Genomic DNA, 18,668 nt, shown 5'->3' on the forward strand with positions numbered 1-18,668 from the left:
GATCGGAAATCCCACCAGCAAAAGTCAGATGAGAGCTTTTGATCGGAAATTCCGACCATGTGTATGCTCCATCGGACTTTTGCTTGCAGGATTTCCGCCAGCAAAAGATTGAGAGCAGATTCTCTATTTTGTACAAATTCCTACGCATGCTTGGAAACTATTTGACGCATGCTCTGAAGCATTGAACTGCAATTTCTCACCTTGTCGTAGTGTTTTACGTCACTGCATTCTTGGCGGTGGAAAGTTCAGAGAACTTTTGTATGGCCGTGTGTATGCAAGCTTGAGCGGAATTCCATCGGAAAAACCATCCAATTTTTGTCCGACGGAAAATCCGCTCGTGTGTACGGGGCATAACCGTGTATGTGTTTGAAACCGTAATTCAATCCAAAATTAAATGTTAAAAGCTCACAATCTTTTGAATGACATTCAAATGTTCTGAGTTTTTGTTCTTAATTCTATCCATCTATGACCAGCTTTGGCCTATAGTTGGTCTTTGTTCAGGTTAAACTTTTTTTTAAACATTTTCTGCATTTGCTCTACTTTTTTGTTTAAGATCTGTCAAAGTTTGTAAATAAAACAAATAAACCTGAAACTTGTCAGTGGGCAATTTTTTTTTGTTAACCTTTTTGTGCCAGATGACTGAAAAATAAAATAAAATAAAATTATTAGAAAAGAAAGCAAATAACTGGAATATCTGTCAAAGAATGCCAAGATTTGACAATATTAGCTTTGTATTGCCTAGGAACAAAATTGGTACACTTTATAACATAACTTTTTTTTTTTTTGCACATTTAACACATCTGGATAATTCTGTTTTTAAAAGTGTCTCCCGGTTTTCTCATTAAAGATTTGAAAATTATGAGGGGTACACCTGATGTCTATAAACATACGTTTCAATAAAGGAGACTACACACAATTGTGCCAGGCTCAGCTAAGTATTAAGGTCTCAACAAGGAAGAGGGGGCATTACCACATCATGAGTACCTACAGCCATGCCCTTCTATTGGAAACTAAACTTGACAGAAGAGAATTAATCTGCTCACTATTTTACAATAATATAATTTGTTCTAAAAGTATGCTATATGTATGGAAATTTGTTGAGTTGTGACATTTTTAGCAAAGTATTGTATTTGAATTTGATCAAGACCTAAGAAAATTGTTTGCATGTGTAGTAGGCCACTAATTGGATAAAGATTTTAGTTTCCCCTTTGTTTGTCGGTGACCTGTAGGAATAAGGCCGGCAATAGACAGAGCAAATTTCTTTCCTTCAACCACAGACAGTGTTGACTGGGGAACCCTTCCAGCAGCATCATTGTGTTCTGCCAGCAGGGGGAAGCTGCCACCAAGGGTGAACAATGATTATTAGTGGCTACACCAGCTGCTAGCAAGAATCGCGTGTAAAATCCAGCAGGTTGGTTGTACCCAAGTTGGTCAATCCAACTTGGGTACATTCAGCCTGCCCATACTCTTGTTCAAGTCTTAGCTGGTTCAACAGGAACTGGCTGAGATTTGAACCATCTCTTGCTGGCTTAACCACTTCAGCCCTGGAAGGTTTACCCAGCCCATTATTTGTGATACGACACTTAACTGACAATTACGCGGTCATGTGACACTGGGAAAAAATGGACATCAGTTTTATTTGGGTACAAATAGCTTTCTTTTGGTGGGAATTGACCACTTCTGTGGTTTTATTTTTTGTGCTATAAACTAGAGGTTGACTGATATATATTGGCCGATATTTGGCGCTTTTTAATTGGCAGTGGCAGCTGGTGAAGTTTTAGGATGGGGGGCGCAAGACCCTGCCCTGTTCCACGTTTGTCCCCTCCCACTTCTAATAAGCCACACCCCTTATAGAATCCATCCACTCCGTCCCCTGTATTCCACTTGCTTCCACTCAGGGTCAGGACGGAGTATACAGCCCCAGCATCACGGGACAGAGTATATTGCCCTAGCATCACAGGACAGAGTATATTGCCCTAGCATCACGGGACAGAGTATATTGCCCTAGCATCACAGGACAGAATATACAGCCTCAGCATCACAAATCATGGTATATAGCGCAGCCTTACAGATCAGCGCAAACAAACTGAAAAATTACACTGTTAGTAATGAAGGACTCTAAATGGGCATTTATTAGGTGATTATATGTGATTCCTGCTAGGTAAAATATAGAAAATGTTAATGTTTAAGTCAACTGTGAATTTTTTAAAACCAGTAAACAAACGGCAACAAAAAAACTCTGAATCAGAGTAAAGGTGACTGAATACAAATGAACGCCACATTCACATTACCACCAGTAGAATTATTTGAAAATAAACTTTGCTCTCCTTTCTTTCTGGCTTGCAAATTTCTCAATGACCTTGTTGAAATCATTCATCTGGACAGCATGGCCAATGCATTCAGCCTTTCCTGGGTCATGCGATTTCTCAAAAAAGTCGTAATCCTTTTTAAGGTTGAGAAGCAACTCTCAGCTTCTGCTGTGGTCATGGGTGTGGTGATGAGAATCTTCAGAAGAGTGACAATCTCTCTAAATACGTTTTTAAGATTGTTCTCCATAAACAGCTGGAATAGGTCCACAGCACCGTTACATTTTCTGAACTCGTCTGTGGGGTAGATGAGACTAAGCTCTGTCTTTAACTTGCTCTTATTGAGCATTGGATAGGCCTTCAAAGTCTTACACAGTGCATCCTCTGGAAACTCCATTGCGTACTGATCAAACCTGTCTGCTTGAAGCAAGGTGGCACTAACAAGGTGGTTTGTGAAGGAGAAACGTTGCATGGAGTGCAAGAGTATGGTATCACAGACCTATAGATTGAAGGATAAAAACAAAAATTATATAGTGATGACAAATGTCAATGTAATGTATGTTAGCTCCCTGAGCATCAGAAATGCATGAAACATGACAAACTGATCTCCCATCATAACTTAAAACTGGTAATTTTAAATGTTCAGTTTTAAGTTATAAAGGGATATCAGTTTCAGTGGTTTTGAATCCATAACTTCTCAGAACTACATACACATGGGCAAGACATTCTTAGTAAATATGTCAGATTTCATGCATTTCTGATGCTCAAGCAGCTAACACAGATGAAGGCTGTAATACTCATGTTATCCACTAGAGGGAATAACAAATCCTTTTAGATCACATCATTTTTATATGAATATTGTAAGAAAAATATTTTTCTTTCCAATCTTCATATCTATAAGAGGGAGCTATCAGAAAGACAAATATTGCAACAACTAAAAACTCACCTCAGATGCAATGCGTTTATGTTCTCCTGGATTCAGCGAGCACCACCTCCTCGGTTGAGAACCACCTTGACTAATTTGGTCAACCAGGGATGGGATAGAATCTCTGAAAAATGTATGAACAATAATAATGATAATAACACATGAAAAGGAGGAATACAGCTGCTACCTGATCTTCTGTATGTCATTCTGAAACTGCTGGATGCTCCCCTTAATGTGGACAGAATCTATGTTCTTCTTCTGGAGTTTGGCATAGAGGAGGTCCACATGGGGCATGATGTTGTGGAAAAGCGTTAGAAAAATGTAAAATCATGATCATCCAGGAGCACGGCAAAGCCTGCTGCCTCTCTCATGGTAACAAGGTCAAAGTCATCTGAGTCTCGCATGGTTTCAAAACAGCGGATGAGGTCCTGTCTGTGCTCAAACACTGTATTGACGGCGCGGCTGTGGAAGTTCCATCTGACACAGCTTGATGTCGGTAGTCTATGGGTAACTATTTTATCAAGAACTTCTGTGCACTTGGGTGATCTGGCAAATCCTCCAAGGTTAGCAAAAAATAGTTTCACTTTGGGCATTTGAGAAGTGGCCTGTTGCATTATCCGATTGAGCTGATGTGCATAGCAGTGAATGTAATGGGCATTTGGGTACACATCTTGAATTTTCTTTTGAACACCTGAAGTGGCACCCCTCATCACGCTGGCTCCATCATACGCTTGGGAGATTAGTTTATTCTTCTGATCCTCTGGAAGGATGACAGCAAGGCGCTCTTGTAGTGCTGTAGCGATGGAATCTGCTGTGGTTGAATGCAGAGGAATAAACTCAAAAAAACCTCTCCTGTACGTTGTTTTTGGCATCAATGTAGCGCAGTACAATCACAAGTTGGCACTGTGTGGCAATATCGGTGGTCTCGTCGGCCTGGATTGAGATGAAATCGCTGCTCTGTGCTTCTTGAATAATGTGCTCCTTCACAACAGACAACATACAGTCCAACAGTGGCATTCTCAAGGTGCTCTTTCAAAATCCACCAAGTGAAGCAACAAAATCGACCAAGCCACATATCCTAGGATTCTCTGATGTCTCACTCTCGTCATGACCACGCAAAGCCAGCTCAAATTAGGATGTGTCAATTTTTGGTGACCTCTTCATTGTGTTTTCTAATGGCAATTCCGTAGCCTGCATCTAGCTGTTCACCAATGCTACGCTTTCCAAAAAACTCGAGCCTCATAATATTGTCATGATGACTTTGGGTAATTTCATGCCGCTTGCACTTTTCAGTGAGATGCTTTAGATCGCAAACTCCTGTTGATATCCACAATGTGTCAGTGCCATGACTTTGAAAAAGCAAACAGGGAAAACAATAATAGGCATTTGTGACATCACATCCAGCTACCCAACTCCATTTGCTTTATGAAGTGGCGGAAAAGCTTTGAGTGTAAACTTGACCACGATCACTTAACCTCTGCTGAATTTGCAATTTGGGTTGATGTGGTCCAAGCTCCTTTATCCTCTTTTTCATCATCTGAACACCTTGTGAAGGGCACTTGCTTCAAAGATAGAACCGAATTGTCATTCATTTTGAAAAACAAATTCCACAATGATCAGTACCTATGAGTCAAATGAGAATCAGGGTAAGTTTAAGAGATAGGTATGGCTGCCAAATCCAAGAAGACCATCAAATGTAGCCTCACTGTGCACATCATATGCAGACTCACTGTGCCCATAATGAGGTTTCCGGGTCTGTACACCCGCTGTGCCCATTATGAGGGGTTCCCACCATCCCTGTGATGAGTTTGTGGCTGGCTTTTATGCTCGCAATAGACTTCAGAGAACAAGTGTACATCCGACCAACTATAAAATTTGACCCGGTCTGCAACATATACCAGGCTGCACATTATACACATGGCTCTACTAAAGCAGATGAATCATGCCTATCTTGTGTATAACCACATCAGGCACCTTTTCTGCAACCTGTAAATCACACATGCCTGCATTCTGCACCCTGTAAATAGCACATATCTGCATTCTGCAACTTGTAAAATGCACATATCTGCATTCTGTAAATCGTACACATCTACAACCTGTAAATTGCACATATCTACAACCTGTAAATCGCACATCTACAACCTGTAAATCGCATTCTGCAAATCGCACATATCTACAACCTGTAAATCGCACACATCTGCATTCTGTAAATCGCACATATCTACAACCTGTAAATCGCACATCTGTAAATCGCACATATCTACAACCTGTAAATCGCACACATCTGCATTCTGTAAATCGCATACATCTGCATTCTGTAAATCGCACATATCTACAACCTGTAAATCGCACATATCTCCATTCGGGGGGGAGTGTTGGGGGTTGTAAACTAAAAAAAGCATATATCTTTTTAATCTTGTTGAGCGGGGCAGGGCTTATTGGTATGCTGGCAACTACCGACAATAACCCTTTTTTTTTAAATCATGTTTTTTAGGGGGCGGGGGGGATGGGTGTATGCTGCCAACCACCGATACTAACCCTTTTTTAAATCTTGTTTAGCGGGAGAGGGGGGTGTATGCTGCCGACCACCGATAATAACCCTTTTTTTTTTAAATTCTTGTTTAGCAGGGGGGTGGGGGGGGTTAGGATATGCTGCCGAGTACCGACCACCAATAGTAAGCCTGTGGATGTGGAGGGGGGTACCAGCGCTGAATAAATAATGAAGTTGTAAGCATGGCCATGCGGCGGCCTTACCTGATCCACTCAGGTGGGACAGAGAACAGACTGCAGTGCAGTGCCAATGTCACTTTCTTGAGTGACGTCGGAAGCCACGCTCATGTGAGCAAGTGTATACAGTCGCTTGGCCAGTCCATCGTGCCAGAAGCTGTGGCGCGATCAGTTGTGCCACAGAGCGCTTTTTCTTTTGGGCAAATGAAGCGTCTCATCTGCAATCTTATGATTGCATAGACATGGCGCTTCCCATATTGCACTGCGCCCGGCGCCATGATACCAGTGCACATAGGGAGGGAAATTTAAAATATATATTTTTTTTTAAAGGGACATGTTTTAAATTTTGGACGGGCCTCCACTGTTAATCGGCATTGGCCGATTGTGCTGATAAAAAGGCAGATTATATCTTTAGCGCGACTTGCAAATAACTTCAGTAATAAAAGTCAATGCAAGTTGCCTGAATCTTCAGTGAAGCAACTTGTCTCCTCTGGGCAGCCTGCCAAGAAAAGAGCAAAGAGATACAATGTTTACACTTATGAATGATCTGAACTCTGTGTGTAGAGTTCTCAGATTAACCATTTAAAGACTAAATCTTTTCTGACACTTGTTGCTTACAAGTAAAATCCTGTATTTTCTGCTAGAAAATCACTTAGAACCCCAAAATTATATATTTTTTAGCAGAGACCCTAGAGAATAAAATAGCGGTTGTTGCAATATTTTATGTCACGTGGTATTTGCGCAGCGGTCTTTCAAACGCAATTTTTTAGGAAAAAAAGACACTAATGATAAAAAAAAAAGAAAAAATAAAATGGTAAAGTTAGCCCATTTTTTTTCGTCCAAAAGTTTTGATTACCTGTTTTTGTGTATTTAATATTTATTTTGTTTTTTTGTTTAATCTAAATTGATAAATACACGTGAACTGATTGGAGGTTTGTTTTGTTTAATGTGCTGCATCACTTATTACTTAAGGCTGCGTTCACACTGGAGCAGGCAGGCGTTGATGGTAAAACGCTGCTAGTTTTTAGCGGTGCTTTACCGTCATTTTAGCGGTGCTATTCGGCTGCTAGTGGAGCACTTATAACCAGCTAGCGGCCTGAGGAAGAGGTAAAATGCGCTCGTGAAGCGCCGCTGCCAAATCGCATTGCATGCGCTTTGGCAGTGGTGTCCATTCATTTCAATGGGCAGGAGTGGTGGAGGAGCGGTATTCACCACTCCAAAAAACGTGCCGCTTGCAGGACTTGTTTTTAACATCCTGCCAGCGCATCGCCTCAGTGTGAAAGCACTCTGACTGCAGGGGAGCCGTTTTGCAGAAACTTTACAGGTGGTATTTTTAGCCCAAAAGCGCCCCAGTGTGAAAACTGTTAGATTTTATGAGATGAAAGGGGGGGGGGGGGGGTGGAAAATCAGCATCATATATCGGCATTGGCCAGAGAAAAACCCTTATCGATCGACCTCTACTATAAACAAAAGGCCATCAATTTTTTTTTTACTTTCTGCTATAAAAAACACACCCAAGGAAAAAAAAAAGAAGTACAAAAATCTAATTTTTTTTTCCATCAGTTTAGGCCAATATGTAATTGGTTACATTGTTTTGTTAAAAAAATGAAAAAAATACATTGATTTACACAAAAGTTATTAGTGTCTACAAATTGTGGGATATTTTTATGGTTTAATTCTCTTTACTAGTAATAGCAGCCATCAGCAATTTTTAGCAGGACTGAAACATTACAGCAGGCAAATCTGACACCAAGTGGCACTTTGCGGGGCCCAGTGACACCAATACAGTGATTAGTGCTACAAAAACACACGGTTACTGTACTGACACTGGCAAGGAAGTGGTTATCAGGGGCAATCAAAGGGTTGAATGTGCTCCTAGGGAGTGCACGCTCTGACTGTGAGAAGACAGATATCAGTGTTCCCGCTTAACAGAAATGATCGGTTTTCCCTACCAGCAGCCCTTGTTTACATAGGCAGACCACGTTCTACCTCTCGGGAGAGATCTGTGGGTTCCTGCAGACCTCTTCGTGGCTTCCGCTGTGGCCAGTCACAGTGAGAGCTGGTCGTTGGCGTTTATGTTACACAGGAGAACCGTTGGTCCTGCAGTGCATGTGGGGTGGTCAGCAAGTGGTTAAGCATAGGGATTTTAGAAAGTGGATTTTAGCTGTTTGAGAGTCATTTGTGTGCCATCACCTTTTTTTTTTTAACCAGGTTTCTTTTTGGCTTGCATGGCTATTTTTGCCAATGAATGCCCATTGAAAGGTTTTCCACACTTAAAACTACATACACCATCAAGTCACATTTTGTTACCATGGGCCCACTTTTGGATTTCCTATACTTTAAAAGTGATAACCAAGACCTGGATTTCTGATCTTTTATTTTAGTTCCAACTGAAATTTGCTTCTAGGTTTTGGATAGGGTCAGATTTTTACTTCTGTCTGACCAATACTGGGCACATTTGCCCTTCCAATCTCTTGTGGTGCCTGTACAAGAATTAGGCTAGGAAGATGGAGACAGCAAAAAATCTTGACAGAGGTTCTTACCTATCTCTGCTCTACTAACAATGTGTGTGTGCGCGCACTTCCCCTTTCCCTCCCCTCCACCTCCCCAATTGGACAGATTTCTGTCTTCCTTATTGAGAATGTTTCTTGGTACCCAACGCCTGGACAATGCCCCTTCCACCCTCAAAAGTAAATAAAATATTTTGGATGTCACTGGACTTTAATCACAGTATTCCCATGGAGAACCATGAGGCTTAAGTGTAGTACTCACCCTCTGCAACTGAATGTGAAAGAGGATTGCAGGTGAACATGGCTAAAGTCCCATACACAAAGGTGCCATCGGCCAGTTCAGTAGAAACCGGCTGACATTCGGCCCATGTGTACTGCAATTGGGTTGGCTTCTGTCAAAGGGGCATGACTGAAAAAGGTCTGCTGAGAGTGCTGACTGGAGTTTTCTGTCAGGGGGGCTGTCCCCCTGTCAGAAAACAGCAGGGAAGAATTCTGTACTAACAGATTGTTAGTAGAATGGCTCTGACCTGAGCAGTCAGGTTTTTTGTTCAGCACACTGAGACACCAATAGAAGAGGGCTATGACATTCAAAGTGTGATAGGGCAGTTCTAGGGAATTTGCAAAAAAACAAACAGAATACTGCAGGGAATGTACAGTCAAAAGAATACAGGCATCCCAACCTGCAAAAACTAATTTCGGGGAGGTGGCAAACTCGTTTCAGGGAGGTACCCGCCCCCAGTTGCAAAATATTTTTTAAATCACTTTTTCAATATTTTTTTTCACATTGCTTCTGGGGAAGGGTGTGGTTGGTATGTGACAGTGGACGGTGTCAGTTTTTTAGTTTTAATTGTTTTTAACAATGCTTTTTGGGGGGAAGGGGTTGGGGCAGTGGACAGTGTTGGTAGGGCAGGGGAGAGTGGTGTTAGTAGTTTATTTTTGCACGTTTACATTGTTTTAAATATTCTTTGGGGGACTTTGGTGAGATGCCAGGGGTCTAAACAGAACCCTAATATCTCCCCTTTGAGACAAAAAGGGACTGAGGACACCGATTCCCCAGTCCCTTTCTCAGCACTAAAAAGGTGCATGAACAGGAGACAGAGGCTCCTGTTCATTCATAAACTTAGCAGAGTAAACAGTTTACTCTGCTCAGTTATCACAGGAGCGATCTCACTCACTGTTTCCTATTCAACAGTCGCCCCCCCCCCAGTAGGTGGAATAGGAGAGGAGGGGAGCCAGCTGCAAAGGGACAAGGGGGGCTAGAGGAGGACAGGAGGGAGGGAAGACAACACGGCGGGGGGAGCACACAGCATGATCAGTGCAGCAGAAGGGACAGCTGTGAACACAGATCTCCCTGTAAAGCTTTTTAGCTCCCAGCCACTGGAGGGAGAGGAGAAGCAGCTGTCAGCTAAAAATCGAAGGTGATTGGTGTTCACTAGACATGTGCGCCTGCAATAAATATGTTTCGTATTTCATGTCCGAAATATACGAATTTTCGTTAACTTTTCTTAACAATTATGAATGTTCGTTATGATGAATTTACTATGTGGGAGACTCCCGCACCTTCTGGGAGACTTGAGATTTACGAGAATATTGCAAGCAAATGGTTTACGGAAAGAAGAGCATTTCAAATAAAAAAAAAAATTTGTGGCTGCTTTTTTAAGTTGGAAACAGTCTTTTGTAATACTAGATGCTACCTGTCAATACATGAGGTTTTACCAGGTGCCTATTGAGGAGCACAGGGAAAAGAACCATGTGATGTGAAGATAAAATATTGTTTCATGAGACATATGAGATTTTCAGCAGTTAAACATCTGATATTACAAAGCTTTATTGGGTTTAGAGGTTTCAGAAAGGAATGCAGAAAGTAAAATTATTATCACTGCAATAGTACAAAGACACAATAAGGATTACAGACCAACATGGTTTCCAGGAAGGAAGAGGGAAATTAAAAAAACTTAAAAAATTAAGTGCAACTGTAGTTAAGAATGAAGTGATACAATATGCCAATCCCAAGATGTGCTGGTGGTCATGTAGATTCCTGGGCCTGCAAAATAGACTCTTCCATGTCTTCATCCTCCTCCTCCTCCTCTGTCATTTCCTCCTCTGAGAATTCTTCAATTCTCCAAGCATAACGAATACAGTGTGTGATGGAAAGAACAGAGTATCGAGAGTCGGGGTCTTCAGAAAGCAATTTGTTGAACATGTTCAGTGCCTCGTATGTCAACTTTTTCCATTGAGCTGGTGGAGAAATGTTATTGCCACTTTTCTGCCAGCAGTGGAAGGCCTGGTACATCTCATCCTCCTCCACAGCACCTTCCCAGGGATAGTCTCCCATTAGAGCAACATAAAGAAGAACTGCAAAGGCCCAGGAATCAATGCTTGTTGTCACGACCATATACTCATCGCTTTTCATCACACACTGCTCTGGGGACAGAGATGGGATGATGTTTGACACTGAAGTCACAATACTGCCAATAGGCCGAGATTGGCCAAAGTCACACAATTTGACACTGTGGCATTCCTTGTCCATAAGCAAGATGTTTTCTGCCTTAAGGTCTCGGTGCACCAATCTTCGGCTATGCATATAATCCAAAGCCCTAGCCAACTGTGCCGCACAGCGTTTCACCGTTATTTCTGGAATTCCTTCCTGAAATAGGAGACCAAAAACCTTTCATGAGACATTTCAATAGTGCATGAAATACAATAAACATGGTTAATGCAAATTGGCTTTAATTGTTTTGTAGGAATTTGCTATGCTGACTTGCAGCTTTCATGAAGATCCATACACCTTTCAGTTGTGGGTGAAGTGACAGCCAAAAGAACAAAAGCAAAATCTGACATTTTTTTCCTTAATGCATGAAAGGTGACAGCTGAACAAAAACAAAACAAGTAATATATTTCAAGAAAACTGGGTTGATGTAGTTTGAGGTTTGAAACACATGGAAGACCTCCATGTTCCTAGTAAAAATGAGCAGGGCTATAATGGAACGAAATTGGAAATTCTGCAGATTTGATTTTATCTCAAACTTTACGCCCTTTTCGGTAGCGATCATCTAACTTTTAGTTGACTTGTCATGTATTTTATCTACTGAAACTTTAACCTTTGCATTTCTATGAAAATTCTGCATCCTTTGTTTTGGAGCGAGACAGTTATTGATGCAGCACACTTTCACAGTCATGTAGTGGTAAAGATGAAATATTGACTGCTCTCAATGTGTCTATATTGAACAAAATAGGGAGATGTTGGCAGTAGCAATCAATTTAGAATATATTTTTTTCTCCATAAAGAAAAATGAAATTTGGTCGGTTGAGGTCAACAAGAACTCTAAATTTTGCCAATTTTCTTGGTTCTATTTTTAAGAAAGGAGACACAATGAACCAAATATACAAACACCTCACCTCATGGTCAATTAGTTGCTGTAGGGTCCTAGCTGTAGCCAGCTCCTGGATCATAATGTAATAGTTCGGGGTGTCTATGAAGATTGGGTGGGTGGCTATGATGCCAGGGTGGTTGGATAGAAAGATGGAATAGGATAGTTCCTTTTGAAAGGTGTTCAACTCGGTCTTGTCTTTTTTCACCGCTTTCATGGCCACTGGGTTACCTTAACACAAATGAGAGACAACAATCAGATCCTAAACCGGACTCTAAGGAACATTATACAAAAAGGTTTTTGTTGTCCATGTCATACTGTGCTAAAAAGATGCTGAGACTTTTTTTGCCTTTTATATAAAAGTCCTTCTTTGCATACACTTTTTTTTTTTTTTCCTGCTCAAAATCAAAAAGTGCAAGACACATTTTCTTCAGACACAGTTTTGATGGGATCTTACAATGTCTGATAGAACAGTCTTTGATTTTCTAAAGGAACCAACGGTTTTCCAACCAACCCTCTATCACTGAAGATCACTGTTTACAGTTAATTGAATTTCTATTCCTTATTGAGAAACTTTTTGGTCTTATTTATTCATTTATTTCAGGTACTTATATAGTGCCGTCAATTTACGCAGCGCTTTACATATACATTGTACATTCACCTCAGTCCCTACCCTCAAGGAGCTTACACTCCAAGGTACCCAACTCACATTCATACTAGGCACAATTTAGACAGGATCCAGTTAACCTACCAGCATGTCTTTGGAGTGTGGGAGGAAACCGGAGTACCCGGAGGAAACCCACACAGGCACAGGGAGAACATGCAAACTCCAGGCATGTAGGTTCATGGTTGGGATTTGAACCAGCAAACCCTTCTTACTGCTAGGTAAAAGTGCTATCCACTACACCACTGCGGTCTAATTTTTGTTTACAATTTTGGAAATGTAAAAGTTTAAACCATTGTTTTAAATACTTACATTTTTCTAACCATTCTTCAATGAAGACCAGTTTATTATATGGTGTATCCATAGTGGTCTACAAAACATGCTGAGATAGAAGATATTCCCTTGTCTATAAAGAGGGGGGGGGGTATACCTTGCAGTCAGTCATTTAGCTGTTTGTTTCTGCAGCTCTTCTGCTAATAACCATTTGTAGAAAGCTCATATTGCTTGGAGCTGGTCACTAGATGGCTGCCATATATAATTTCATGTTTTCCCAATTTAAAATACTGAATACATTTAAAAAAAAAAAAAATGATATGTATGTGTACAGATGATGCATTACATCTCAGTTAAAATACTTTAGGCATGACAATTATAAATACTTTTACATACCTGTGGCCTTTTCCTGAACGAGTAGGACTTTACCAAAAGTGCCTTTGCTCAGCCTCTTAATGTACTGAAAGTGATCAGAGATTTCCTTAACGTACACTGTTGTAAAAGCAGGTTCCATTGTAGGGTGTGGGAGTCTGATACCTATTTTAAAAGAAATAACACATTTTTTTCAAATGTCAATGACATTGGAAGACAAAAACTTTTCATAGATGACAATTTATTGCCCATTTTCATTCTTTTTAAAATACCCAAACCTTTTGTATGCTATAACATGAACACAGTTAAAAGTAAAAAAACACAGTACAAATTGTATACAGATACAAAAATAATAATAATAAAAAAAAAAAAAAAAAAAGAGAAGAGGAGAAGAAGAAGGTGGATGACACCTTGGTGAATGGGATTGATACAATTTCTGAGACAAGTTCACGTCCAAACAAAACTCCATACATATTGCCATCTTTAACAATGTGAACTGTTTGACTAATAATAAATGATTTTGCAGGTTATTCTTGAGTCCTGCCAGACTACACAGCTCAGTCCTTGGCATTTCCAGAATAGAACATATTTGGCTGCTATTGTAACCCCAAAATGTACTTTGAATAACAAGGGAGAGCATAGCAGTAGAAATGTTTTGTGGAGGTTTAGGATTACCAGGTTATACAGTATTAGGTTGAGAAGAGCAAAAGCCATCTAACCTTAAGCAGTCAAAATTTCTTTGATGGAGCAAACCTTCATTGATCCCTGATGGCAATCAGACAAAATGTCCAAATCTGCATTCCACAAGCTAGAAACTCTAGAGCAGGGGTCTCAAACTGGCGGCCAACTAGCTGTTGTGAAACTACAAGTCCCATTATGCCTCTGCCTGTGGGAGTCATGCCTGTAACTGTCAGCCTTACATTACATCATGGGACTTGTAGTTTTGCAACAGCTGTAGGTTTGAGATAACTGCTCTAGAGCAGTGATCATCAACCCTTCCCTCAGGGCCCACTAACAGGGCAGGTTTGCAAGATAAAGGAAATACATCACAGGTGATGCTCAGTGATTGCATTATTCTAGTCTGCATCTCCCCAAGGTAATACCTAAAACCTGGCCTGTTAGTGGGCCCTGAGAACAGGGTTGATGACCACCACTCTAGAGCGTTTTGAAAAGGTGAGTAAGCTGAGTAATAAGACTCAAAAGGCTCCCATCACAGATCTCCACTCATGAAGAGGCTAGTAATTCATTGGCTTCCATAGTTTTGAGGCAGAACAAGTATACATATATTAGAAGCTTTGACTTTCTAATCTGCATGTTCAGGGGTTAGTGAAGAAGAAACTTTAAAAACTAGGGAATAGGTAGGCTGCATTTTCTGACCTAAGAATACTCAGTTCTTGGTACAGGTTTCCATTAAATATCTGCAAATTTGTATCTCTTAAAATGTTTTTATTTTATTTTTTTAACTTAAATATTCAAAACAGTTTCTTTTTGATTTAAAAAAATAAATAAAAAAAATGGGTGGAAATGTAGGCTGTACTTAGAATTGTATTTACAATGCATATACATGCTATAAAACTAATTAGAAGACTTTTTAATACTAAAAATAAACAGGCTTGTGGATATTTGTTGGGATTAAAGATATGTCTTTTGGTTTAAAATGACTTGCAACACTGTACTCTGCTTCATAGCAAGGGTAAATACAATTCAGATGACTGATGTCAATTCAAATGACTTGATTTCCCAACACCCTCCCCCCCCCCCCAATCAACACACTCACATTGTGGGGTTTATTTACTAAAGCCAGAGAGGGCAAAATTAGTCACAATGCTGCAGAGAAACCAATCCGCTTCCAGGTTTTATTGCTAAAGCTTAATTAAACAAACTGATTGATTTCTCTGCAGAATTGTGACAAATTTTTACCTTTTAAACTTTAGTCACACAACACACTGTTGATGGGGGAGATTCAAGCAACAATTTTTTTTTATTATTTCCTTCAACATGTGGCTGAAGGAAAGAAAATTGCATAGTTTATGGCCAGCCTAAAGGGCTACCTCCCTCATTTTACAATCATTTCTTGCATCATTTTAGGGACTGAAACACAAATGGAAATCCAAAACTGAAAAAGTTTGGGCCTTCTGTACATACAGTTGTGAATGGTGATGGCCATTTCTAATGTCCTTGCCATCTTAAGCTGATCTGCAGGCCATCAAACTGAACACCAGATGGGAGAAAAAAAAAAAAAAAAAAAGACAGTGAGTGACTTACCTAGAAAATGCAGTCACTGCTCGGTTGGATGGAGAATATTGTCCTGTAGGACAGAAAATGACCTCAGTCTGGTTAGTCAGTTGAAATTGGCTCTTGTAGGATCCAAGCTACCTTCTCAGTCAGATCTTGACAGGTTTTGACTGAGGGTCCAAGGGCATCAGACTTTATAGTAGAGGTCAGAAAGTGGGCTCCCATTGTCTAGAGCTAATGATATGAAACTAGGATTCTTTTAAGATGCTAATCAAGCAATCGCCTAAAAAAAAACTTGACTATTCCCTGAAGATGTATTGTGATTAAATTAGATGTAAATGAGCCCAGGTAGAAACCAGGCAGGTTAGAAAGACTAGGAGGTTCCAAGTTTATGTATTTTTTAGTAAATATGAATTCAATCTCCTGAAAATTAAAATGGGAAGAAATTTTTATACACATCTATAATTTTTACATTTTAATATTTTCCACTCCTCTACCAGTGCCTCCATATCCAAAATGAAAACTATGCAAACTCTGCTAATAAGAAAAGGTCATTTTGGTTATAACATTTCATGTTGGAAGTACGTTTGTATGTATGCATTTTATATAAAGTTTTATTTAAACAATTGCTCATCTTCTCAATGAGAATGGTTGATTGTGCCCACTGCATATGTATCTGTTCCAGATATAGCCAGAAGTGGCAACATATTCATCACCCATTTGTGGCCACTACAGGTCACATCGGCTGTTAAAGACAGTATCTTTTGATATTATTTCAGGAAATTTTCAACATAAATGAAGGGTTCTTAATATTTAAGATCAAAAACTGACAATGGATTGAGTACTTAATAGACATACATTAGAACCACCTCCTGTAAAATGATGGGTGGGAGAAGACTGCCTGTCCTTTGACATGGTCTAGTGCTTGAGAGCGGTACAATCGGCACTTCTGATTCTCCAATTAACTACATGGGAAAGTGATCTACCCACCGACAGGGAGATTACACATATTCAGTAATATACCTGTGCAATATCAAGTACTTATGACCCCAGAAGGTTATCGTTCTGGTAGCCTAGCTTAGAACAAACTACTTAATAGATTAAAACAATGATCAAAATCAGGACCACCACTTACCAAGGCCAGGCCACCTTTATGTTACCCATAGATGTACTTTCATCTGAGAATGTGCAGTCAAACGTTAGTTTATCTAAAACAGCCAAAAAAAGATATCAGAGGGCGTTGCATTGCAATGGAAGTGTATAAATCTCTCCATAGACACTAGATCGGTCGGATGTACAGAAATGCTCAAACCAGCTCCATAGGTTTCTTGCTGCCAAGCACTTTTTACATTATTCTAGGCATGAATAGAAGTCGGGTTGTGCGTTTCCCTATGGGTGAGGGGGGGGGGGGGGTAGCACACTGCAGATATTGCCAGCACAGTCTTATTGGTGGAAAATGATTTAAATCTAACATGAATTTTTCTATTCCTCCCCATGGAGTCTTGACCCACATGGTTTGTGGGTGCCACCGAAATGAAATGGTCACTAGATCTGATTTGAGAACTACTTGTTTAATGTCTATGGACACTTAAAAATGAATATTATATAGTGAGACATTAACAATTTTGTATGAAAATTAAAAATACTCTTTAAAAAAGGTTCTAACTTGTCTCCTTTCGATGCAGGTTGTAATGGCTGACAGACACCCCCTCCCCTTTAGTGTGTTAAAAAAACAAAACAAACAAAAAAAGAAACAACACACCCCACAACATTATGCTTTTTCCATTTGCCCAATTTTATTTATTTTGCACAGTATCAAAGGTACACTTATACCCTTCACTTACCTCTTTACAAATATTTGGTATGAAATGCTATATGATTTGGTGTGCAGAGGGGTAAATACATTATGAATTTGAACTCGCTTCCGATTAGGCTGCATTCATATAACCTCAAACTTGTCAGTGGATCTAAATGGTCTACCCTTTTTTACCTGGTGACACAAATAAAAATATGCAATGGTCAATACTGATTTGAGACAAATATTTGCTTTTTATTGTCCTGGAACAGAATTTTTTAGTGTTTGACAACTGTAAAAATGGTACAGTTTAGAACATCTTTTTTCCTTACCCTTTTTTCACATTTAAAACAAAATAATTATTATCAGAATGTAGCAGATGTGTGAAACGTGTCTCATTGAAAAGGGGATAATATGAGTGGTTTTCTGTTTGTATGAAACCAAGGATGTATTGTCATGCAAGCTGTGAAATTATAATGAGTAGTGGGCATCTGACAATGGAGATGGTTGACACACCAATGAAGATCTGAATAGCTGGGCCTGGCATAGATTTGTGATGTAAACAAGGATGGGAGGGCATCCCATCCTTGTTTACTGCACCCTTCTATCAGAAACTGGACTGGATTCAGAAGATTTAATTAATCTTCTTACTAGATGTCTCATTGATGACCATACATTCCAGCTAATTTTATATTCTGCAGGAAATTTGAAGGATTTGGCATCAGATTTTGTGCTGCTCCTAAAACTATAATGAAAAGTGATCTAAGCACCTCCTAGACATAAACATCCTTTATATTTATTTGCGTTTTACACATATAGCAGGTCACCGATTAGATCAATAATTCTGTTTACCCTTTGCTTGCCAATGGCTTGTATGGATAAATGCAGGGATCTTGGAAAAATTGGATTTTCACTGTTTGCTTGGAAAAAAACTAAATTTACCAAAAAGAGGATGTTCCGCTCTCATCTTTATTTAACTTTTTGCAAAAGTCAAATACTAAAATAGTGAAAGGAAGGACCTTTGAAATTCATCCAAGCCTTTTCATGGCAAAATGCATTGGAGTCAATCCCATAATTGCTTATTCATAAAGTAAAATAAATTTTTCCAGTAATTTGCTTTATTTTATTTTTTTAAACTACCCACACTTATATAGGTCAATCTAACGACACATGCCCAGTGAAGCCACAGTTGTCACTGTGGGTCCACGTTTGGATTTCCAGTTTAAGGATAGAAAATCCAGGTCTTGCTGATATCAATTTTAAATGGAATATTTCAGCCGGGGGTAGGAGAAGATATTAAAAATTTGCATAGCAAGTCTTTATTTTTATTTTTTACCTATGTCTGACTACCATTAGGCAGATTTGCCTTCACTTCCGGACTCTTGTTCTGCCTATACAAGAAATAGGATAAGAAGGCAGAGACAGCAATGAAAATATTGTCATATGTGCTAACCCTTCGGTCTACTAACAATCTGTGTTTCAACTGGTGA

General features: G+C 39.7%; 2 protein-coding genes across 2 annotated transcripts in view; one reads left to right on the plus strand and one right to left on the minus strand.

The window, feature by feature from the left end:
* LOC143988950 (protein eva-1 homolog C-like) overlaps positions 1-18,668 on the plus strand; it is a 533,910-nt gene that overhangs the window by 169,331 nt on the left and 345,911 nt on the right. The window lies entirely within an intron of this gene.
* On the minus strand, positions 10,495-13,290 carry LOC143989962 (serine/threonine-protein kinase SBK1-like). The gene is made up of 3 exons (XM_077490211.1): positions 13,173-13,290; positions 11,868-12,070; positions 10,495-11,115 (listed from the first exon to the last, which is right to left on the minus strand). The coding sequence occupies exons 1-3, from the start codon at positions 13,288-13,290 to the stop codon at positions 10,495-10,497; spliced, it is 942 nt and encodes a 313-aa protein (XP_077346337.1).

The sequence above is a fragment of the Lithobates pipiens genome, unplaced genomic scaffold, assembly GCF_037356315.1.
Source record: "Lithobates pipiens isolate NorthernLeopardFrog02 unplaced genomic scaffold, aLitPip1_a1.2 Scaffold_18, whole genome shotgun sequence".
Taxonomy (NCBI): Eukaryota; Metazoa; Chordata; class Amphibia; order Anura; family Ranidae; genus Lithobates; species Lithobates pipiens.

Coding starts and splice junctions, on each gene's coding strand:
- LOC143989962 (XM_077490211.1), bottom strand. CDS start 13,290: ATGGAACCTGCTTTTACAACAGTGTACGTTAAGGAAATCTCTGATCAC. Junction 12,071..13,172: donor CGTTCAGGAAAAGGCCACAG/GTATGTAAAAGT, acceptor ATTTGTGTTAAG/GTAACCCAGTGGCCATGAAA. Junction 11,116..11,867: donor AGCAACTAATTGACCATGAG/GTGAGGTGTTTG, acceptor CTCCTATTTCAG/GAAGGAATTCCAGAAATAAC.